The sequence below is a fragment of the Schistocerca americana genome, chromosome 3, assembly GCF_021461395.2.
Source record: "Schistocerca americana isolate TAMUIC-IGC-003095 chromosome 3, iqSchAmer2.1, whole genome shotgun sequence".
NCBI lineage: Eukaryota > Metazoa > Arthropoda > Insecta > Orthoptera > Acrididae > Schistocerca > Schistocerca americana.
The window spans coordinates 222,194,683-222,219,868 of NC_060121.1; the positions used below are offsets into that span (position 1 = coordinate 222,194,683).

General features: G+C 46.1%; 1 protein-coding gene across 1 annotated transcript; it reads left to right on the top strand.

Moving 5' to 3' along the window:
- Positions 1-5,252: 5,252 nt before the first annotated feature.
- LOC124605983 (zinc finger protein squeeze-like) lies at positions 5,253-24,208 on the top strand. The gene is made up of 3 exons (XM_047137948.1): positions 5,253-5,256; positions 23,352-23,488; positions 23,549-24,208. Exons 1-3 carry the CDS (start codon positions 5,253-5,255, stop codon positions 24,206-24,208), a joined length of 801 nt encoding a protein of 266 aa, XP_046993904.1.
- Positions 24,209-25,186: the final 978 nt, after the last annotated feature.

Below are 25,186 nucleotides of genomic sequence, written 5' to 3' on the forward strand. Positions count from 1 at the left end.
GGCGACTGCGCCAAATGTACAAGATATACAAAAGAATGACACATGTTAGCAAACGGAATATCTCTCGACGTTTCAATTCGTAAGAAATGCAGTGGTGTAGCTGCACGAGGGCTCAGACGTGTCAGAACGTGTAGACAAATCATTCACTCCGTAATGTCAGATCGAAGTAGTTTGCGTCAGCAGATAGGTAACCCAATGAAACGATTTCGAAAGCGAACTGCTGTTGCAGCTTCCTTCAAAATTCGTTGCAGTGAATTGGATAAATAGCACGCTCGTACTGAAATTTGCCGCGGTGTGACTAATGGTGCCCACATTGAGCACCTGTAAAGTTAGTTAAAAACTTGGAGACATGCTCTGTCGACTAATACATGTGTGTTTTCTGTATGTCTTGCAGTTTTCCCTCAGTTGTCTTCTGAAACCTAGGATGTGCTAATGAATAACCCTATACAGAGTGTTACAAAAGGTACGGCCAAACTTTCAGGAAACATTCCTCACACACAAATAAAGAAAAGGTGTTATGTGGACATGTGCACGGAAACGCTTAATTTCCATGTTAGAGCTCATTTTAGTTCTTCCACCTACGCTCAATGGAGCACGTTACTATGATTTCATACGGGATATTCTACCTGTGCTGCTAGAACATGTGCCTTTACAAGTACGACACAACATGTGGTTCATGTGCGATGGAGCTCCTGCACATTTCAGTCGAAGTGTTCGTACGCTTCTCAACAACAGATTCGGTGACCGATGGATTGGTAGAGGCGGACCAATTCCATGGCCTCCACGCTCTCCTGACCTCAACCCTCTTGACTTTCATTTATGTGGGCATTTGAAAGCTCTTGTCTACCCAACCCCGGAACCAAATGTAGAGACTCTTCGTGCTCGTATTGTGGACGGCTGTGATACAATACTCCATTCTCCAGGGCTGCATCAGCGCATCAGGGATTCCATGCGATGGAGGGTGGATGCATGTATCCTCGCTAACGGAGGACATTATGAACATTTCCTGTAACAAAGTGTTTGAAGTCACGCTGGTACGTTCTTTGCTGTGTGTTTCCATTCCATGATTAATGTGATTTGAAGAGAGGTAATAAAATGAGCTCTAACATGGAAAGTAAGCGTGTATGGACACATGTCCACATAACATATTTTCTTTCTTTGTGTGTGAGGAATGTTTCCTGAAAGTTTGGCCGTACCTTTTTGTAACATCCTGTATAAACAGACGAATAATCTACAGTGTGTCCCAGAAATGTTGCAACAAACTTCAAAGATTTGTAGAGGGTGTGGTTCAAATGGCTCTGAGCACTATGGGACTCAACTGCTGAGGTCATTAGTCCCCTAGAACTTAGAACTAGTTAAACCTAACTAACCTAAGGACATCACAAACATCCATGCCCGAGGCAGGATTCGAACCTGCGACCGTAGCGGTCTTGCGGTTCCAGACTGCAGCGCCTTTAACCGCACGGCCACTTCGCCCGGCTGTAGAGGGTGTCTTGAGGAACAAATCGAGAACAGGAATCCATGCTCGGAAACGTCATCCAACGACGTTACAGAGTGTCGAAGTTATAGGCACCAGCGCCTGCAGCTAGGCCACCCCTTCGACACCAAATGTGACTTTGTACACTGATGGACCATAGGCGGAACGACTCGCAATATTGTTTATTATTCAGTGATCATGATTGATAGCCACCATCGCCATTGGAGAAGATGGAGCTCGCTGCAGTGTAGAATGGCCTTGCCTCATATCATTGTGATGTTCTGTTGCATTGGTGCATGATGTTTCTGAATGTAGGCTCCATCTGCATTTCATTTCTCTACTGGAACCCTCTAAAATCTCCAGTTCTTTTCGGTATGCAAGGGAAACATAAACTGCAGATGGAAATCCGTGTCTAAAACCGTCATCCACTAAGGCAACAGAGCATCGCATTCATCGGAGACAAAGCCTTTCTACTTAACAGCTACCTCCATCTTCTTCACTGTCGATAGTGGCAATCAGTCGCGATCACTGAATAACAATTACGTTGTAATACGTTCCGCCTACAGTCCGTCAGCATACAAAGTCACGTTTGCTGCCGAAGGGGTTGCATAGTAGCAGGAGCTGGTGCCTGTAACTTCGACGCTCTGTAGCGTCGTTGGACGACGTTTCCGGACATGGATTCCTATCCTTGACATTCCTATCCTCGACTTTTTCCTCAAGACACCCTCTACGACTCCTCAAAGTTTGTTGCAATATTTCTGGGACAGCTTGTATATCTACAGAATTGAACAGCAGGGATCATTTGACAGGACACGTTCTGAGGCATCAACATATCTTAAATTTGGTAATACAGGGACATATTGGGGATAAAAAATGTTGAGGGAGACCACGGTTTGGCTGTAGTAAGCAGATTCAAATGGATGCGTGTTGCAATAGTTACACAGATGTGGAGAGGCTTACACAAGATAGTGTTGAGAATTGCATCAGATCAGTCTTGAGGCTAAAGGACACCACAACAGCTTATCCTAACTTCATTTTCACGCACAGCAAGGTGGCGTTGTATGTAAGAATCGTTTACAATGGAATATAAATCTCGTTATGAGTACTGCGATATAGTTTTTCCATAGTTTCGCATAAGTTCTTCAACTGGTTACTTGAAAAAGATCACGTCTTCTAGTTTTCTCCACAGTTTTTCAATTGAGTTTATGTCGTATCTCTAATATCAACATCATGGAGAAGTTTCTTCCCTTATTTCAATCGATGGCAACACCGTCTCTTGTATAACCGCCAACTTTGATATGTCCTGCATGTGCGCCACACACAGGCTGCATTGAGAATGCGTGGATACTCTCAGTCGATTAGAGGCGCCGAGAAGTCCAGTACTCAGACGCCGTCAAATCGATATTGTTACCTACCTCTCTTCACAATGAATTCTCAATATCTATTAACAGTACTTGCTACGTAAATTGGAGACATTGTGGAAGTTTGTGACAGGTCGAAATTGTGTGCCGAGTAGGAATTTTAACCCGGAACCTTCCCTTTGCTAGATAGTGCTCTTATGTAATGAGCTATCCAAGCACGAGTCAAGACCACCCTAACGGATTCAGTTCTGCTCGTAGCTTTTCCCTCCATTGCAGAGCACCGATCACGAAGGTACGGATCCTGGCTCAAATCCCAGTCCTGCATGCGGGCTTGTAACATACAAGAAGTTCAAATTTTAGTCTGAGCGGAGTAAGAGAATTCATTCTCAGCACCAACCTTACGGCAGTGTAAAAGTCAGTCTCTCTGCTTCATCGTTTCTTGGAAGGTGTTGGTCTCACACCACCATACGAGAGCCTCCACAGTGAGGAAGGAAAGCCCCTGCCCGTGGGGCGTACTTGGATTGCTTAAGTGGTTGCGCACTGCCAGTGAAAGGCAAAGATCCGGATTCAAGTTCCTTCCCTTGACATAGTTTTACGTTCTCATATATGATCTGTCACCACTGTTGAAGCATCCACGTAATATTCAACGTTCCGAAAACGGATTTTCGTGCTTTTTGTAACAATATTTTCATTATGTCGAAATTTTACAATCCGACTTAGGGTGTCACTGGGCAAACCCTCGTATAGCTGCAGACTGTGCATAGCCATCAGCTGTGACGTGTAGGCATTCGTGGACTAATGATTGTTACTGAATCGTGCGATAATGCTCCAGCCAGTTTAATTTGTCCACCGGCCGCGGTGGCCGAGCGGTTCTAGGCACTTCAGTCCTAGATTGCGGGATGCCAGACACGGACGAACACCGTCTCACATGAGGAGCGGCAGAAGACGTATGGCGCTTGGTGCGACAAATCTTGTCGTATTTTCTACGAGTGTCTCCTGAACACATTACACCTCGGTTTCTACTATTTCCGGATCAACATTATTTCCTGCGCACCAAGACCAACGCAGTCACGTGGATCCGTGCGCATGCGGTACACTACTTATTTCACGATGGACCTAAAGACGTATTCGACTTCTGGAACTACCTACAAGAATGTCATTGCAAGATCGTACGGAACCCAAAATACGGACAGTATTTTTCTAATTACTTAGGGAGTGCCCCACGCGAGCCTCTACGCAGCTGGATCATCAACAGGTAGGAGAAGACACGCACTGAGTGAGCTGACAAGATTAAGTTCGATTCTCGGTGAAATAACATACGACATACGTGAAGACGTACCTGGATGATGAAGCGTAAGGAGAGTAGCGACACACCCTTCTGCATCATGTACGCGGCGCTTTTTTTTCGTTTTCCCCATATACATTACCTCGGTGTAGGAACATGCCGAGACATTGTTTTGTTTACTCAGAGCACGATGAGGTGCTAGGTACATTTATTTTTGTTGTGGTATAAAGTAAAACCAAATTAAAATATATCAAAAACAGTAAATAAATATAAATAAATAAAAATTCCCACGAAAGATTTCCCCTTACCATCCCTGATTCCTTGAGGGGCGAGGGGGACACAGTGGCCAGGCCTCGGGTGAGGACCCCTGATCACTCTGCCCTCCCCACGCTCCTTCGATAATAAAAGAAAAATTCCGGAACTGCGCGACTGCTACGGTCGCAGGTTCGAATCCCGCCACGGGCATGGATGTGTGTGATGTCCTCAGGTTAGTTAGGTTTAAGTAGTTCTAAGTCTACGGGACTGACGACGCCAGATGTTAAGTCCCATAGTGCTTAGAGCCATTTGAACCATTTTGAAGAATGGCAAATAAGATTTATGTTTTCTGTCCCGTTTAAAAATCGCCTTACGGCAAGAACAAGGCCGATTTCCGTCTCGGACCTTCTCCTATCCGAGCTTGTGATCCGTCTCCAAAGACCGTGGCGTCGACGGGTCATTAAACCCCAGGTTTCCCTTCAGTACCCAGCGTAAAAACCAGAGCGGCATTTCATCGAGCCGTTGAGCATTCCGAGTTGGGTCAGTTTGGTGGCCGATCGCTGGCTGCAACGCATTGCTCCGCGGCTCGGCTCGGGCCGTTCTCACGGACGCCATCCCGCCTCCGCCCGGCGCCGCCCGCTCACACAGGAAGACCGTCATTACTGCCACCGCCACGCTCGTTTAGAATACTTAATTAATTTGAACTTGGAGATAATTACTTGTAATTTGCCCCTCGTACGCGCTCACAGACAAGCAGCGGCGGGCGAGCCGCCAGCCACAGCCGCGAGTGCGTGGTCGGTGCGTGTGCGTCACTGCTGGCTGTGTGTGTGTGTGTGTGTGTGTGTGTGTGTGTGTGTGTGGAAGCGTGTGTGCGATGGGTGAGCGCCTGAAATGACACTTCCCTTGGAAGTCCGAGTTAGTGAGTGGTTTAAATAAAACCAGTGGGGTGGGAAATCCTAATTAATTAAAGCTCTTTACGAAAGCGAGTGAAACAGAGGATGTTGTCATAGAGACGAGATGCGGTGACTGAGGGGGAGCCGGCCGGCAGCCGCCCGTTGACAGATGAGCCCCGCGCAGCGCGGCACAACACGGCACCCACCGCTGGTACGCACCACTCCGCTGCTACACTGTAGACTACCACGCAAAGTGCCGTTCTCCTCCCGCACCGCAGTACGTGCTATACCAACTATTTTCTACTTCCTTCCTTCACATTCATCACTTATACCGTTTATTGAAACACTGTACGGCGTATATTGTCTACTGTTAAAACGTAGTGCTCCATTTTTTCATAATTCACAAGTTATAATACACTGTACGAAAAAAGGAGAGAGACGCATCACGAAGAAATTATCAGAGTGCAATGGAAACCGGTATATGTCGTGCACACGTACAGACAAACAAACGACTACAATTTTAGAATTAAAAATTTTTTGTAATTTGTGGTAAGTTCCTGTGGGACCAAACTGCTGAGGTCATCGGTCCCTAGGCTTGAAACGTCCCCTTAGAAAAATTAATGTGCTCATAAATCTCTTACGTTATTTGATTTTCAAACATCTGAGCAGAACTGTATGTACTCAGACATTTCACCGAGCGAGGTGGCGCAGTGGTTAGCACACTGGACTCGCATTCGGGAGGACGACGGTTCAATCCTACGTCCGGCCATCCTGATTTAGGTTTTCCGTGATTTCCCTAAATCATTCCAGGCAAATGCCGGGATGGTTCCTTTGGAAGGGCACGGCCGACTTCCTTCCCCCTCCTTCCCTAATCCGATGAGACCGATGACCTCGTTGTTTGGTCTCTTCCCCCAAACAATCCAATCCAATCCAATCAGACATTTCTCTCTTTACTTATTCTGATCAACACTAAACTGACACACAATATGTTTAGCGCAGCGCAACCTGACTTTCAATAATCCCTACAAAAGAATGACCCTGACTAACAATAACCTATACCGTACATGAATCACTTACCTCACAAAAATCTTCGTTACTCGAACTACTGCAATACAGCGAGCGCCAATACTGCCAGCTAAATAAAAGATTCTAACTACTGAAGGCACTAACTACTGATAGGCATAGTTAGCAAATGAAAGATTTTGATAGAGAACTAACAATGCATTTACCTTAATAATGTTCAATATATATATCTGATATCCAGTATTACAAATTTACTCTTTCTGATGGACACTCGTCCAGATAGTCCGTTCTCAAAATTCTGCCATCTCTCTCCCCACGTCCACCACTGCTGGCGGCTCATCTCCAACTGTGCAACGCTACGCACTGTTCACATCCGACTGCCCAACACTACAATAGCGAATATTTCAACAATGCAAACCAGCCACAGACTGCACACAGCACAGCCAGTGATTTTCATACAGAGCTCTACGTGACTTTACCAACATAAAAACCTAAACAGCCTACTTACAGGCTGACAGACTACTTAATCTACCCTAAACTAACTTACGCTATGGACAACACGCACTCACACATGCCCGAGGGAGGAATAGAACCTCCGACTGGGGGAGCCGCGCGAACCGTGACAAGGCACCCTAGACCACGGCGTTACCCCGCACGGTTTTTAGAATAATTTGAAATGGCTCTGAGCACTATGGTCATCAGTCCCCTGGAACTTAGAACTACTTAAACCTAACTAACCTAAGGACATCACACACATCCATGCCCGAGGCAGGATTCGAACCTGCAACCGTAGCAGTCGCGCGGTTCCGGACTGAGCGACTTAACCGCGAGACCACCGCGGCCGGCTAGAATAATTTGAAGATTTTTTTGAAGAGAAGGACTTCACAAATTAATCAAGACAATAACGCGTTCGTCCACCTCTGGCCCTTAGGCGAGGAGTTATTCGGTTTGTCATCGATTGACAGGGTTTTTCGATGCCCTCCTGACGGATATGGTGCCAGTTTTTGTCCAGTTGGCGCGTCAGATCGCCAGAATCCCGAAGTCGTTTGAAGGCCTTGCCCATAATGCTTCAAACCTTATCTGTTCATGTTCATCACATAACATTTACCGATTTCCGACAATTCCTTCGTGGTGCGTTGCTTCTTTTTCTGCCTTACAGTGTATAATTCCCTTTGCTCTCTAGAAGCTGATGAACTCTCCTATCTTTCCAGATTGGGAGTCTGCTCTACACACTTCATGTCTTCTTTCTGGTTACTGTTTAATCTTTTTAACATATAGTGACACGAAGTTTCAGTTCCTAATTGAAATAATGTAAGGAACACTAAGCGTTTTTATCAACTCACCACTGTGTTGAGCTAAATCTTATACAAAATATGAGCTTAGTTCGGACCTGCGTCCACTCGCTACGACCACCAGCAGAACAATAAAGGGCGGATATCATTTTTTGTTTTCCTCACGCCGTTTATGACACCTGAAAATGAGCCTGCAGCAGAGATATATTTGATCAAGTGAGCGACTAGTCGATATCAAAAGAAAGATGAACGAAAAAATGATAAACCAAACGCTGCAAAAACCACGAAACTACACGGTATGTGGTACTTTGCATAAAAGAAGGTGTGAGGTATTACAGACTCCTGAAATGTCTTACTTAAGCTGCATAGTTCTGTTACAAAAGCGATTGATTTTACATAGGGCATCATAGTTTGTACCAAAATCTGACAGAGGTGAATGTATATAATAATAGAAGCAAAAACGTTTCTTTAACACGTCTCACAAACGAAACTTTGTCAACTAGGTGTCATGACACCTAGTGTTCAGTTCCGCATTACTTAGGCGTGTTCGGATACTTTTGATCAGATTGTGTAGGTAGATCTCTACGTCTACCTACATAACTCGCTGAAGATTTTTGTACTACTACTGTAAAGTTGCTTTACTGATAATACTTTTAGTAACTACTGTGATGAGTGCAGCATCTTGCTCGAGCAGCCCCAGGGCCAGGTGACTGGCGCAACTTCCTGATCATTAGCCTCAGCCGCGAGCCACGCAAAAAACAACCCTGCCCCTGACGCGCAGCCCGGAGCACCGGAAGTGACGTCAGTGTTAATTGCTGTTAAGCCAGGAGTCGGGTCCGCCCATCATCAGCCCGCTCATTACCTCGAGGGAACATCAGTATCGGACACCTCGGCTTTCTACCTCATTTCCGTTCTAGCGTTTGGTTCATTTTCCCGTTTCCTGAACCAATGCCTACCTGCAAATGTGTCATTGGAGGCTTTACAACTTTCGGGATCTGCATCGCTGACTGCTTCTCTGCAGATGTTACTCTATTGTCACTGAAGCGTTACCGTTGAACGTGATGAGTGGAAAAGCAAAAGCGGAACGGTAAAGACACGGAAAAAGTAACCAAGGAATGCGACAGCCAGTTCGTCGCACTTGGCTCACAGTTTTGGGGGAATCAGCCAGATATGAGTCGTAATTCCGTCATTCATGTGTGCTTTCTGTACGCATTCGTGTTATGAGTATATCATGCCAACTTCACGAAGTGGAAGAGAGTGAGAGAGATACAATGCAGTAATAAAATACTGAGATCTAATACAACCTTTGCTAATCAGTGTTTTATTAAACTATTTCAGTCAGATATGAAGATAGTTCCTCCCAGAATTCCTCACCGAAGTCTTTGCCGGAGCCTTATCTAAACACATGAAGAGTCTGTGTCTAATGAGCTCATGGTTGTCTTATTGTTTATACCTGCAGTTCGGAGAGACAAGCAGACGCAATCCGCATTAACAGCTTTAAGCTTTGAGATGCATTGTATATAACTGCAAACTGAAAATGGGCAATGGAAAATGCGACCATCTTTGAGTAGACGACATTGACAATTTATTGTTGAGTAATATTTCGTCAGTATTCAGTTCAGTGGTTTTCCCTTTGTTTCCGTTCACAGCCATCAGACGTAGGTTAAAAGAAGTCACGATTGTGCAGATGCTGTTTACAATTTGAAAAAAAGGTGTTTGTAACGCCATCGGCAAATATCAACCTAACGATCGTTTTAGTTTGTTACAGATCAATATTGACGAATAATAAATACACAACCGGAAACATGACTTGTTTTAACACAGAGCTCGTTAGCGGTTTCTAAAATTTTTTTTTAATGCATTGCCAGTTATATCACAACACAACTTCACGTCACGGAAATTGTGTTAGATATTGAAAATTCGTTCCCCTCCTATATAGTCTTCACAGACCACCTAACGTGATGACTGGGTGTTGTGTGCTGTCCTTAGGTTAGTTAGGTTTAAGTAGTTCTAAGTTCTAGGGGACTGATGACCATAGATGTTAAGTCCCATAGTGCTCAGAGCCATTTGAACCACCTAAAACGGCTGCCGAAGCATTCCACTGTAGCTAGTGCTAACGAAGAGGACAAGTCTCAACCTTGTGCGAGTAGTCTGCTTAAGGCATATTGTGTGTTAGTTCCTTACTAAGCTGTTCTCATATAACGTTTGTGAAATGAGGGACTAGCCAAACATTTGCCTGAATGCAGTAAAGTCACTCGAAATCAGACGCACATTGACAGCTACGTTGGGCCAGTTATCTCGGAAGCAAGCATCTAATGTGTTACTCTAACCAAACTTATGTAGAGACTCATGAATGTTACTCGTAATTAAACGTATTTATGGGAAGGCAGAGTACAGCAGTAGCTATTGGGTCAGTGACATTTGCCTCTTGAAAGTCATGTTGCGCTGTACGTTTCTGAAAACGTAACGACATTGCCGTACCGGAACACTACCTATCTTTGACATTTGAGTCACAGAGTCAGATCGAGAGCTGATGACACTTGAAACTGTCCGTAAGATGTCCGGCCTCATCGGCCATACACAGAGCGCATGCAAGTAATCCAGTGAGAACAAAACGATTGATTGATCGTAGGCAATGCCAGCGAATTGCAGTGTTACTATTATTTATTTATTCTTTGTCGATGTCATTTATATTAAGAGCTCAATAATATGAAACAGGAGCGATACACACACATCTGAGAACAGGTCGGTTTTTAGCAATGCTATTTGTCTCGCAATCAAGAAAATCGTCGTCCACACAAGGGTTTTAAAGGTTTTTCTTAAATTTTAGTTTTTGAAAAGCATTATATGGTTAGTGTCAGTGATAGACCGAAGAAACATATCCAGCAAAGGCAAGACTCGAAAATTACTTTTTGATGTGAATAAGTTGGTCTGTTTCGGGAGCAAGTTACGCAATACAACTTATTATATCCAGAGAACTGATGATTATCCATGATGTATAAGAACTGTGTAATGAAAAAAAAACTCTGTATTTCAAACTTTATGGCAGAGGGGAGCGGCAAGTTCTTGCCCTAACCCCTTGCGGACGCCTACACCAGTGTCAGTACTGCAAACTACTCATATAGTTTGGAAGAAAAGGCCGAAAAAATATTTCATGTACCTTAACATAGGTAACCTAAATTATACATCAACGAAAAAAATCGTAATGCGAAAAATAATGTAGAGTAATGAAATTTCGGGAATACATTTGTTTAGGTAACAATTGTAAGTGATTAACACTGCAAGATCACAGGTTAATATAAGCGCCAGATAAGCCATTCAATATTTGAAATGCTGGTACATTAATAACCGGAGTAGCCGCCAGAATGTTGAGTGCAAGGATGCAAGCGTACATGTATTGTGTTGTACGGGTGCCGTATGTCAGTTTGCGGGATGCAGTACCATGACTGCACTTGGTCGGTCAATACAGGGACGGTTAACGCCGAAATTGTCGTCCTATGATCTCCCATATGTGCTCGAGCGGACCAAGGCAACGTATCGACACTCCACAGAGCATGTTGGGTTGCAACAGCGGTATTTGGCCAAGCGTTATCCTGTTGGAAAACACCCCCTAAAATGCTGTTCATGAATGACAGCACAACAGGTTGAATCACCAGACTGACGTACAAATCTGCAGCCAGAGTGCGTGGAATAACAACGAGAGGGCTCATGCTGTCATACGAAGTCGTACCCCAGTGGATAACTCCAGGTGTAGGTCCATTATGTCTAGCAAGAAGACAGATTGGTTGCAGGCCATCACTGGCACCGAGCCAGAACCCCCTTTCATCAGAAAACACAACAGACTTCCAACCGCTCTCTAATGAACTCGGGCTTGATAGCACTGAAGGCACAAATGGTGGTGGTTTGGGGCCGGTGGAATGGCTTGGGGCTGTACTTGAAGTCACCAATTTGTAACAGTTCGTTGCAATTTTGCTACTGCAGATGCAGTACGATGCGCCAAAACTCGAACGCCAAGCACGATGGTCTATCTACGTAGATAGTGACAAGTGGCCGTCCGGAGCCCGGTTTTCTTGCGACCATACATTATCGTGACCACCGGTGCCAGCAATCATGTACAGTGGCTACATTCCTGCCAAATGTTTATGCAACATCGCAGAAGGAATAGCCAGTTTCTCGTACCCATATTACATGACCTTGTTCAAACTCAGTGAGCGTTGACAATGGCGCTTTGTCGCCTTAAAGGCGTTCTTAACTTAAGGCGTTCTTAACTTAATGGTCGAGAGAGCATTACAGCGTGCATTTAAAGCAAACTTGATTTGCGTCCTAATACTCCTTTAGTAACTGTACCTGAGTATTCATACAAAATTATGAACTCGGTTTTGCCCTGAAATACACCCTAGAAACTAAATGTGTCCAATTAATAACGAGACTTGAGTTAAAAATTAATGTTTCGGACGTGGCGAACATCATGTATAAAGCGATCGGGAAGGGGGGAGGGGGTTATACTCGGAACTAACGAAACTGAGTTTTGATCTTGGTCTGCAAACCTCATACGATAATTCCTCAAAGTGCAGTATAATCGAACCTTATAGGTTCAGTTTGGTTAGGAAAGCGTGTTTATCATCTGTTGCCTACACAGATTAGTAACTTGAAATTAGAGAGCTCTTTTGGTGAAGTTATTAATTTACGATGACACCATCTCCGCTGTGACATTACTCAAAGAACAGCTTTAGCATAGCCGTAACTGTGCTGCTGAAAAGTTGTTGCGGGAGATGTAAGAGGCCGTCAAACGAAAACGATACATATGGTAAAAGTATGTAAACTGTTTATTATTTCAAAAGTTTCGGAACCATAGTTGCACCCAGGCGTTCATCTCTTGGTACGAAAATTTGGAAATCGCATGAGGAGACGTTGGGACTGTGTGGAGGATGTGTAATGGCTTCCCGCCAAATCTTCTACAGCGTAGAAGAAACAATGTTGGCAACATGTGGGCGGCCATTATCCTGCAACAGAATGATGCGTTCCGTCAACATTCCTGGGCGATTGGATTTGACGGCGCTCTTCTGTTTTTTCGAAGTGTCCGCGTACCTCTGTGAGTTACGCCGTGTTCCAGAAAAGCAATGAGCAGCGGACACTTGAAGTCAAAGAAAAAGATCATCGTAACTCTCTCAGAGCTGGCGTGCCTCTTGTTTCGACTACGCTGCAGAAATTTCGCTGGTAAGCTCTTGCACATCCTCCATGCGATTTCCATATTTTTGGAGCTCTGAAGAAAGACGTTGTGTCCGTCTACCTGCTTCGAACGAAGAGTTGCACGCCTGGATACAATCATGGTTCCGTAGGCAACCGCAAACATTTTTCCATGAAGGCACTGACCGTCTTGTCCCACAGTGGGATAAGTAAATTAACAGTTATGGCGATTACTTTTGAAAAAAGAATATACTTTACTTCTTCCCATGTTTGTTTCGTTTTTCCCATGTTTGTTTCCTTTTTATTTGACTGTCCCTTGTAAATACAAGTGCGACAAGTCTATGAAGCGTATTCCTCGAACAAACTACGATATTAGTGAATGGCACACGTTTTGTATGAAACAAATTTTAAGTATTCAGTTTTGGATGGAGGTACACATGGTAACATTTACGGACAGAGAAAAGGTGTAAGCTAATGAATTTGCCAACGCAAATGTATGAAGAATTCAGTATAATGCGTAAACAAATCTGATATACAAAGTCGACCTTTGTAATTTAGGATAAACATCAGATTAGAACATACACTATGTGATCAAAAATATCCGGGCACCTGGGTGAAAATGACTCACAAGTTCGTGGCGCTCTCCATCCGTAATGCTGGAATTAAATACGACGTTGGCCCACCCTTAGCGTTGATGAAAGCTTCCACTCTCGCAGGCATACGTTCAGTCAGGCACTGAAAGGTTTATTAGGGAATGGCAGCCCATTCTCCACGGAGTGCTGCGCTGAGGAGAGGTATCGATGTCGGTCGGTAAGTCCTGGCACGAAGTCGGCGTTCCAAAACATCCCAAAGGTCTTATGTAGGATTCAGGTGAGGACTCTGTGCAGGACAGTCTATTACAGGGATGTTATTGTCGTGTAACCACTCCGACACAGGCCTTGCATTATGAAAATGTGCTCGATCGTTTTGAAAGATGCAATCGCCATCCCCGATTTGCTCTTCAACAGTGCGAAGCAAGAAGATGCTTAAAACATCAATGTAGGCCTATGCTGTGATAATGCCACGCAAAACAACAAGGGCTGCAAGCCCCCATCATGAAAAACACGAGCCGCACGGAGTGGCCGCGCGGTTTGAGGCGTCATGTCACGGGCTGCGCGGCCCCTCCCGCAGGAGGTTCGAGTCCTCGCTCGGGCATGGGTGTGTGTGTTGTTCTTAGCCTAAGTTAATTTAAGTAGTGTGTAAATGTCGGGACCGATGACCTCAGCAGTTTGGTCCCTTAAGAATTCACACGCATTTGAACTTTTTTTTTGAAAAACACGTTGCACCATAACACCACCACCCCCGAATTTTACTGTTGGCACTACACACGCTGGCAGATGAAGTTCACTGGGCATTCACCCTGCCATCGGATCGCCACATTGTGTACCGTGATTCGTCACTCCACACAACGTTTTTCCACTGTTCAAGCGTCCAATGTTTACGTTCCTTACGCCAAGCGATGCGTCGTTTGGCATTTACCGGCGTGATGTGTGGCTTATGAGCAGCCGCTCGACCATGAAATCCAAGTTTTCTCCCCTCCCGCCTAACTGTCATAGTACTTGCAGTGGATCCTGTTCCAGTTTGGAATTCCTGTGTGATGGTGTGGATAGATGTCTGCCTATTACACATTACGACCCTTTTCAACAGTCGGCGATCTCTGTCAGTCAACAGACGAGGTAGGCCTATACGCTTTTGTGCTGTACGTGTACCTCCACTGCTCCATCCCATGGGAAACAGTGGACTTAGGGGATTAGGAGTGTGAAAATCTCGCATACAGACGTATGACACAAGTGACACCCAATCACCTGACCACGTTCGAAGTCATTAAGTTCCGCGGAGCGCCCCATTCTGCTCTCTCACGATGTCTAGTGACTACTAAGTTCGTAGATATGGAGTACCTGGCAGTAGGTGGCAGCACAATGCACCTAATATGAAAAACGTATGTCTTTGGGGGTGTCCGGATACTTATTATCACGTAGTGTATAACATACCCACCGAACGTCATTAGACGACCAACCGAAATATGCGCGTCCAGCACTCTGATTGGCTGGCACCAGTCAGAGCTCTAGCGTTGCTGCTCTCTTGTTTGGCAGGGATGTGCTGTTTCCGCGGGCAAGGACGGTTAGCGACTGATCGTCTGGGAGACGACAGGTTGCTTATGCATAGCACGCGGGTGCGCGATGTGTCAAAGGAGCCTGCGACATACAGACCGTCTTTCAGATGGTTACCTGGAGCCGTCTGTTGTTACCAGTGACAGCAGACTGACGCATTCTTGATTTTAGGACAGGTTAAATTTGTGATGGGATTCATTATGGTAGTATCTAGTGTGTAGTTGTCTTTTCTTATTCTTCAGCACTGGTATATTTTTTACGCAAGCGTTTGCTTTACATTTAAGAGTGGCGTATGTGACCCACTATAGCCTCTATGTGCTGTGTCAAATCATACTGAAGTGAATAATATTGTTTTGATGTACTGATATGTGCATGCCGGCCGAAGTGGCCGTGCGGTTAAAGGCGCTGCAGTCTAGAACCGCAAGACCGCTACGGTCGCAGGTTCGAATCCTGCCTCGGGCATGGATGTTTGTGATGTCCTTAGGTTAGTTAGGTTTAACTAGTTCTAAGTTCTAGGGGACTAATGACCTCAGCAGTTGAGTCCCATAGTACTCAGAGCCATTTGAACATTTTTTTTGATATGTGCATGCTTTTAAACAGCTTTTAAATGCCATAATTTGGCTTAGTAGCTGTATGTCAATTTTGATTAAAACCGTCAGGTTCTATTAAACAACAGAAGATCCTCAGGTATTAACAGCGACTATAAATGGAGGTCATGCGTTGAAAGATACTCTTTTATGCCTAGGTGAGGCAGTTTTGCCTCGTGCATATATCAGTTTCTCTCGTGCGTTTTGTAACTTCGCTGCATAACGTCGACGTAGACACAGGTGATCACGTTTAGATGCATGATCTGTAGTTAGTGTCGTTCGTAATACGTATTGTCTTTATTTTGCATTCGTTTCCGAGCTCGCAGTTACACAAGTTGCTACTGTAATAGAAGTCTTATTAAGATCATAAGCGTTTTTATTGCAAAGGAGCTTCAGTGGTTAGATTTTTTGTTTCCTACTTCATTCCAAATGTCCTTCTACACTTAGGTGTTCGATTTTATTACACTGCACTTCATCGACACTAAATATATTGTCGGTTTAATTTTGTGCAGATCTACTTACACTTCTCGTACTCTGTTTTGCTTTGTTACACGAGGTGCAAGTGGATCTACACAACATGAAAACGAACATATGTATATTTCGTGTAAATGAAGTCCAGTGACCCCTGGCTCCCTATGCATCGCGCATCTGAGCCTCTATAATAACGTGTTTTGTGTCTTCAGCGGTCAAATTGCTGTCCTTTCTGTGTTTCTACCTCTTGAATGAATTTAAGCTGCGGTTTTCCTCTGCTCCTTATGTTTATCGCTCTATGTTCAAATATATTTTGAGTATTCTTGCTGCCCCATTCTCATTAAGTGCCTAAATCATAAAATTTTTCTGCGTCATAATATTTCATCCGTTAGGTACCATTTTTTTGTTATTTTCCGTAGGAAGTCCGTTTCTACAACTTGAATCTTCTTGTAGTTCTTCTCCATAATAGTCCAGCACTTCAAACCATGGATGGTAGCTGACTCAATAATGATATGTTACGTGCATCTTTCAGCCTGTTTGTACTCATTCCTCTTCTCGCTCAAAAGCTTTTTGTGATGTCCCTCTTCTGAACACCCATATTGGCATATTTATTTTTTCTACTTTATCAGCTCTCAGCTGTTTTATTGTTTTCCAGGCATATTTTACTTTGGAACCTCCCATATACTTGTTTATCTCCTCACACATTTTGCCCATCACTTGTTTTTGCTCTTGAAATTTCCTTTTTAGTCTCTCTGTTCCGTCTTGTATAGTACTTTCTATTCTCGTTGTCCTGCGAGTTAGCCACTTGTGGTACAATTGTTTTTTTTTTTTCTTTTTCACCATTTCCTCAATACCTTTTGTATACCAACCCCGATTCATATTCTTAGAAGCCGGCCGACGTGGCCGTGCGGTTAAGGGCGCTGCAGTCTGGAACCGCGCGACCGCTACGGTCGCAGGTTCGAAACCTGCCTCGGGCATGGATGTTTGTGATGTCCTTAGGTTAGTTAGGTTTACCTAGTTCTACGTTCTAGGGGACTAATGACCTCAGAAGTTGAGTCCCATAGTGCTCAGAGCCATTTGAACCATACTCTTAGAACTCTCTTTTATTCCTAAGACTTATCGTACTGCACTATGAATGCACTCTTTCATTTCATTGTACATTATTGTTGCGTGGATCACTGATGTCCCTACCATTATTTAATTTGCAAGTCAATGTCGTATTCTGTAGGAACTTCACAGGATCTTGTTGTCAATTTTCCAAATTATATCTGGATGCTTCTGCTATTTTACTGTTTTCACTATTCTTGCCGTGGATGTTGATTTTACTACAACTTTTGCTTTTGCTTCGAGTTATAAAATGGTCTAATTCACATTCTGCACTTCTGAAGTCTCTAGTCTCTTGCGTTTTTAATTCTTAATTTTGCGGCTGTATCGTACAACCTGCTTACGGCCTTGGCGTCAGATCACCGAAGTTAAGCGCTGTCGAGCTGGGCTGGCACTTGGATGGGTGACCATCCGGTCTGTCGGGCGCTGTTGGTAAGCGGGGTGCACTCAGCCCTTGTGAGGCAAACCGAGAAGCTACTTGATTGAGAAGTAGCGGCTCCGGTCTCGGAAACTGACATACGGCCGGGAGAGCGGTGTGCTGACCACATGCCTCTCCGTATCCGCATCCAGTGACCCCTAGGGGCTGATGATGACACGGCGGCCGGTCAGTACTGATGGACCTTCATGGCTTGTTCGGGAGGAGTGTTTTAGTTTAGCATCGTATAACCTATTATCTTAAATTGCTTGCAGGTTGCATCCAGGTGTATTTATGTATTTCTCTGAGAGGAAAGCCGGCCGTCGTGGCCGGGCGGTTCTAGGCGCTTCAGTCTGGAACCGCGAGACCGCTACGGTCGCAGGTTCGAATCCTGCCTCGGGCATGGACGTGTGTGATGTCCTTAGGTTAGTTAGGTTTAATTAGTTCTAAGTTCTAGGCGACTGAGGACCTCAGATGTTAAGTACCATAGCGCTCATAGCCATTTGAACCATTTTTTTGAGAGGAAAGCAGCCGTTCTGTATTCTTAATGAGCGTGCTCCACAAAAATTAACCAGTCTTTTCCTACTGTCGTTATTTGTTTACTTCCTGTATCTTCCTACAACCTCTATGTTTCCGGTCTTTCCTTTTCGAGCGTTAAAGTCTCCCACAAGCGATATCTCTTTTCATAGATTAATGTCACTTGCACTTTAGTCCGATTTTTTCGCAAGATGGAAGTGATGTGTTGTTCCAACAGGTTAATGCTCCCTTACACACGTATAATGTATCCCAGAACAGTATTCGCCATTTTTACAATCGACTGGGCGCCAGAGTCAGCGCCTGCATTGCTGTCTGTGGAGGCTACACGACGTACTAATATGGGTGTTTCAGGATGGGTCGATACCTGAGAACCGCTCGTGCTATTGCTCTGTAAATTTAATGATTTCATGTTCTCCATGTGCATCCTGTAACAGTAAATCTTGAGTGAATTGGAAACCTCTACAAGGGTCTACTAGCTTTTGTTGTGGCAGTGTAGAGAAATAAATATTTACTTATTTTCTTCGGAGATTTCGTCCGTTTTCTGCTAGACATTTGCTCCAGTTCCTACTCGGTTACCACGGTTTACTTGTGGTTTTCCAGTACTGTTGCGAGGAGCGGAATAATTTGCATTTACGAGTAATGCTGCCTGGTTGGTCTGTTGTGCCGCGCTGCAGCTGCCTCAGGTAAACTCGCCGTCTTGTAGTACTAGTGGGTGCGCGCACAGTAATTTGTACTTGTGAGCTACCCGAGCGGCGGACACTGCCCCCCCCCCCCTCCCCCCTCCCCACGGTACCGCGAACTGAGACGACGGCAAGCGGACCGCGTGGGTTTTGGGTTTGCCTAATTGGCCGCCGTATTCGGCGCCTGCGTCGGCAAACGCAGCGGCGGGGGAGCGTGTCTCATCCTCGTTATCACATTACATTTGCATACCGGCGTGTAAACACAATGTCGCCAGCACCCGCCCTCCTTTATGTAAATAGCGGCTCCTAATGAGATCCGCGGCCGTGCGTCACCGGCACCCAGCCGGCGCCCGCTCCGCGCCTCGCTCTCCGGAGGTGTGTGGCGCAAAAAAGAGAACGAGTAACCGAAACAGCCCTCACGGAAGGTACCCATTGTAATCGTGTCTCAAAATCTATTCCCGGAGAACACGATTGGCATCTAAATATCGCCGTCACGATTTGAGCGCTGCCTTGTCTGCAGGGGAGAGTTCTTAATGCGTTCGCCGTATAATAAAGCACAGCCGGTGGGCGTTGCCACTGTCGACGTATCGTTGCGCGAATCGACAGGAGATTCAGTTTGGAAATCTGGCCGCGCGGCCGCTATCGCGCGCAACGCCGGCAGCCGCTCTCGTGGAGTGTTGGCCGTGATTTCGTCTCGTACAGGCCAGCGGCAGTGGTAGAATGTCGTGTACGCAATGACCAGCGCTGTGACTTCGCTGCTATTTGATCGCTGTAGTAATGAAAATACTGCCCTCGGCAGTGTGCTGGCTGCAGTGAGAACCAGACAAACTTGTTGCTCACCACTAGAGCAGTATATGATTCAAATGGCTCTAAGCACTATGGGACTTTACATCTGAAGTCATCAGTCCTCTAGACTTAGAACTACTTAAACCTAACTAACCTAAGGACATCACACACATCCATGCCCGAGGCAGTTTAATTTTTTTTTTTTTGTGATGTAAAATTTAAAAACCTCTCTCACACCGGCCTGATTTAGCTTCACTGATCAGGATGGTAAAAAACATGCGTATATTAAGGGAATTTTCATTCACAAAGCAGGCTTATCACATTCACACAGTACAACACTGTTCTATCCTGATTAAATTGAGCTTAACCTAAATTCCATAAGGCAGTGAAGCAATTTCGAAGTCTCGGTACGACGAAAATTGTCAGTCGAACTCCTGAAAACATTTGTAATAATTATTAACTTTCGGTGATCACAGGGGGAAGACCGGAGATCTGCTGGTAAGACCGTGTTAGCCTATTTATTGAAAGTAATAAGCTGGATATCTTGAGCATACAAAACGGCAGGTTCGTCCAGTATAAATCAGACATTCCCCACTGATCCCGTGCAACACAGCGTAGTAAGCAGACACTGTCAATAATAATCAGTTAAATAATACGCGAACACACTTACTTTAGTTTAGTTCATGTATTAAATTCCTTCTCATACAGAATCTCATCAAGATGGCGACTACCTCAAAATACATACATATACATCTTCGTTCTTTCCCTGCTAATCCGCAAGATCTCCATCATTCTTTTCATAAGAGAAAACATAGATAGCAGAGAAGCTCTTCCATGGAGTAAATGGACGCTCCAAGGAATGATAGGGCTTGAAACTACTTTGCATTGATAATCATCGTATATTAAAGTCTAGGAATCGGTAAGATAAGAAGAGATATTTCGAGATATGTACTGAGTTATATAATTTATAAAAATTTCTGGTCCAAATGGCTCTGAGCACTATGGGACTTAACATCTATGGTCATCAGTCCCCTAGAACTTAGAACTACTTAAACCTAACTAACCTAAGGACAGCACACAACACCCGGCCATCACGAGACAGAGAAAATCCCTGACACTGCCGGGAATCGAACCCGGGAACCCGGACGTGGGAAGTGAGAACGCTACCGCACGACCACGAGCTGCGGGCTATAAAAATTTCTGAAAATATCGCGGAGAGACCGCTGCAAGAGACATTACAGCAGGATTCGTACCTGCGACCGTACCAGCGGCGTTGTTCCGGACTGAAGCGCCTAGAACCGCTCGGCCACAGCGGCTGGTTAGAGCAGTATATCTAGACGGTCCACTGACACTAATGTGACCAGCGCCAATGTTCGAACTCAACGTGCAATAACCATTCATAGATATCAGGTGGCAGCACTAGCAGTGGAGGGCACATAAAGAGTGTCGGGGGGAGGGGGAGGGGGGGGGCCGAAAACGGTGCCCTCCACGCCCGCACCAACGCGTTGATCAGACCAAAAGTTCTACTGTCACCTCCGTCAACATGTTAGTTGTCTAATAGGTGGATCACAGGATGCTGGGTCTGGGCTGTGATGTTATCCGTGCGTCTGGGTAAGATTACGCATTAACACGGTCCATCAGGTGATAGATAGTGGACGAAACGCATGGTCATTGGTTTTCGGGCCAATTTTAGAAGAATTTCCGAAACGACTAAGCTTGTGAACTGATCGCACACCACAGTGGTTAAAGTACACAGTACTTGGGAAAATGGCGCTATCCAAGCCCGGCGCCGAGTTACTGTGGTGCTCGGGCCATGGATGACAGGAGTGAATGACGGCTGCGGAGGTGAACAGACGTGCAGCTGTTGAGGAAGTGACGGCCCGAATGAACCAAGGGGCTACCAACAGTGTCTCCTCAACGACCGTTGCTTCGTAGAGTCCTCCTAGGGCAGGCGCCTGGTTCAAGCACCCATGCTGACTTCTGTTCATTGGCGTCGAAGGCAGTAATTTGCACGATACTACTGCAACCGGACGGTCACTGAGTAGCCACAGGTGGGCTTTTCAGATGAATCACATTTTACGACCCATCAGACAGATGGCCGCTAGCGTGCACGGATTGAAACGTCTGGAACCAAACAAGGAGGGAACGTTATGCTCATCTATCCATGAAGGACACGTTTCCCAACATGCAGTTTGTTTTTTCCTCAGCACGATGGCATCTACCAGCAGAACGATGCAACGTGTCACGTAGCATGGTTGGAAGTGCACCAGGATAAGCTTACCGTACTTCCATGGCTACCAAACTTCCTGGATTTAAAACCATTCGAGAATATATGGAACCACCTTGATCGTGTTGTCCGCAGCACGGGGCCTCTACCGTGAAGCCTAATGCGGCTCGCCACGGTACTGGAGTTGGTATGGCTCCATATCCCTGTCCGTACCTTCCAGAAACTCATTGACCCTCTTCCTGCACACAAAAGCACACTGCAAAGGCTTTTAAAAGGTGCTCACATTAACCTGACTGGACGATGGTTCAAATGGCTCTGAGCACTATGGGACTTAACATCTGAGGTCATCAGCCGCCTTGAACTTAGAACTACTTAAACCTAACTGACCTAAGGACATCACACATATCCATGCCCGAGGCAGGATTCGAACCTACGACCGTAGCAGTCGCGCGGTTCCGGACTGAAGCGCCTACAACCACTCGGCCACCGCGGCCGGCGACTGGACGATGTAAATTACGAAATATTTAACCAGGTGCACAAAAATTTGATTTTCATTATTTCATATAATTATTGACCGAGTTTATAAATTTAAAATACTTTCGTAATTACTCTTTTTGAGATATAATCGTACTTTAAAGGTTTAAGACAAAAGACAACTATTCAAGTTAGAAACTGCGAGGCAGCGCAACTCACCATATTCATCCATATTCATCCAGTATTTGTGAATTAGAGCACTTAGTGACTGCCAACAAACTCCAGACATAATTTCAAATGTTTACGATACTTTCCTTTGGTGATATACTCACTCTCCCACAACATAATTAAAGGGGAAATGTTTATCGCTTACTGCATGTTTGATGTTCACTCAGTGAAACATCAGCATCAACCATAACTTTTCACTTTGTTCCTTCCTTAGCACTAGCTGTATCCACAAGACATTATGCACATATACTGCCGAATGTACCTGATAAATTAAATCATTGTGACGTAATGAGAATTCGATTATTTAAAGAATCCAGGGTGCAAAGTTTATTGATCTCTTCTAAATGGGCCCGCAGCTCGTGGTCGTGCGGTAGCGTTCTCGCTTCCCACGCCTAGGTTCCCGGGTTCGATTCCCGGCGGGGTCAGGGATCTTCTCTGCCTCGTGATGGCTGGGTGTTGTGTGATGTCCTTAGGTTAGTTAGGTTTAAGTAGTTCTAAGTTCTAGGGGACTGATGACCGTAGATGTTAAGTCCCATAGTGCTCAGAGCCATTTGAACCATCTTCTAAATGGTGCGCTGTGAAAGCTTGGAAAGATCACCAGAACCCGCCTGTCTCCGGACCACCCAGGTGACGAGAGACGCTGCGTGGGAACTCCGCGTTTGAAGGAATAGCAACTTTTCACCGCATGCAATTAGAGAGAAAAATGTTCATATCTTCTGAGTTCTCAATACTAGCCTTGTAATGACCATACTCGGCTATACTTCCCCAAATCGAATTACTCGGAGTAAGATATAAATATAAGAGGGGGCTCATGCCACCTCTCACCCTTACATCTGTGTCTGTGTGTCTCGTGGAAAAGAATTGCGTGTTATTCGGATGTCTGTAGATGTGAAGTTGCATGGGCGCTGACGTGTTTCAGGTGCAGGAGGCGGAGGCGGCGCTGCTCCGGGCATCATTTTCGACCAACACCATCAACAGCAGCAACAGCAGCAGCAGCAGCAACAACAACAACAACAGCCAGCTCCTCCACCACCCCCTCCCCCAGCCCCGCCGCAGGCGCAACAACAACAGCAGCAGCAACAACAGCAGCAGCAGCAGCAGCCACAACAACAACAGCAGCAGCAACAGCTGGGAGGTGTGGGCGGCGGCGGCGGCACTCCGCTAGCCGCGCTGGGCCTGTCGGTGCCGGCGCTGCAGGCGGTCAGCGCCGCCGCGGCCGCCGGGGAGCCCGGCGTGCGCTCGGTGCGCGTGTCGACGCCGCTCGACGACGGGCAGGGCCAGGCGCTGCTGCCGGCGCACGTGCGCGCCGTCGACGCCGAGGCGGGCTTCGTGTGCGCCAAGTGCCGGCTGGCGTTCGCGGCGGAGGCGGCGCTGCTGGCGCACCAGCGCGTCGCCTGCTACGCGGGACAGGCGGCCGCCGAGCGGCGCGCGGCCGTGCGCCTGGTGCGCGCGCAGCGCTTCGAGTGCACGCTGTGCCCGGCCGCCGACCTGGGCGCCACGCTCGCCGAGGCGCGCGCGCACGCCGACTCCGAGCCGCACCGCGCACGCCTGCGCGACTCGCCCTCGCTCTCCCACCAGATGGAGGACGTCGTCAACCAGATCACGCTGCTGGCCGCCCGAGCCGCCGCCGAGAGCACCGACTCGAACGCCAACATCGCCACCGGCGCGGGCTCCGTCGACGGCTCGGCCGCCAAGGGCATGGCGGCGGCGCAGCAGAAGCGCTTCTCGCCGGCGATGCAGCCGCTCGCTGCCGCCGTACCCAGCACCGGCCAATAGCTGACCCTCTGGGGCCACAACCCCCTCGCCTCGGCTCTCCGCGTGGGAGTCTGGAGTACCCACCTGTGACTCTGCAGATGATCGACCTCTCTGCCCAATCAACTGTACACTGACAGATGCTGGGGCGGAACATTCCACCAAACATACTCCCAGATGGTCTCTCTGCCGCACATTTCCGTGACCGACCACTAAATTGCAGGAAATATTTTCAGTTCTCTAGCCCCCTGGAGCAAAAACAATTGGCAAATCCATAATAGCCAACCTCATGGCCATAAGTTGGGACCCGATCCTCTTTGATGCTGCTGCAGAATCACAATACTTCCTTCCCCCCCCCCCCCCCTTTCAAAAATTTAAAACTACCGAGAACCATTCTGACGTATGTTTGTAGAATATTTCGCCCGTAACTTCTGTGCGTGATCCGAATGGGATCACTAACCGTGAAATGTCTGAAAAATTGTAATACCGGCACTGGCCTGTCAAATTATTGTAACGTATGGACAAGTAGTCCGCGGCTCGAAGCAACTGCTGCTGCCGTCGATGTACCAGGCCTCCGTTCGGCTGTGACACTGCCCGAACTCTGGACACCTGTTCTCCTGTACCGTACAACGACACACGTAGTTAACTCGTGGTAATAGTTTACTCACTCTCCTCGCAAATAATGCCGCTACAGAGGCAGATCCTATGCTGGAGAAGTATTTTACAGTTCCATAAATAGCTTGTAATGACAAATGACATGTCTTTTATTATTTTGGGCTTTTAAAAGAAATCTATGTTGTTTGGTGTAGACATTGGAGAAAAAAAAAGAAAGTTTAGTATCCGACGTTTGTAGGTCAAGGGTAGACTCTAAAACGTTCTGTTTGTGATTCTATGTCGTGTAATATTAATTAAAGCGATGGAACGGTCGCAGTTAAAAAACTGTGATTGTGTGATTCTTTTTCGTCAAGCGTGCCAGGTTTTTAAAAAATAACCGTACACACG

Excerpts from the sequence above, each read along its gene's own strand:
- LOC124605983 (XM_047137948.1), top strand. Across the intron at positions 23,489-23,548 it reads CTCCCCCAGCCCCGCCGCAG|CAGCAGCAACAGCTGGGAGG; the intron begins GCGCAACAACAA and ends CAACAACAACAG.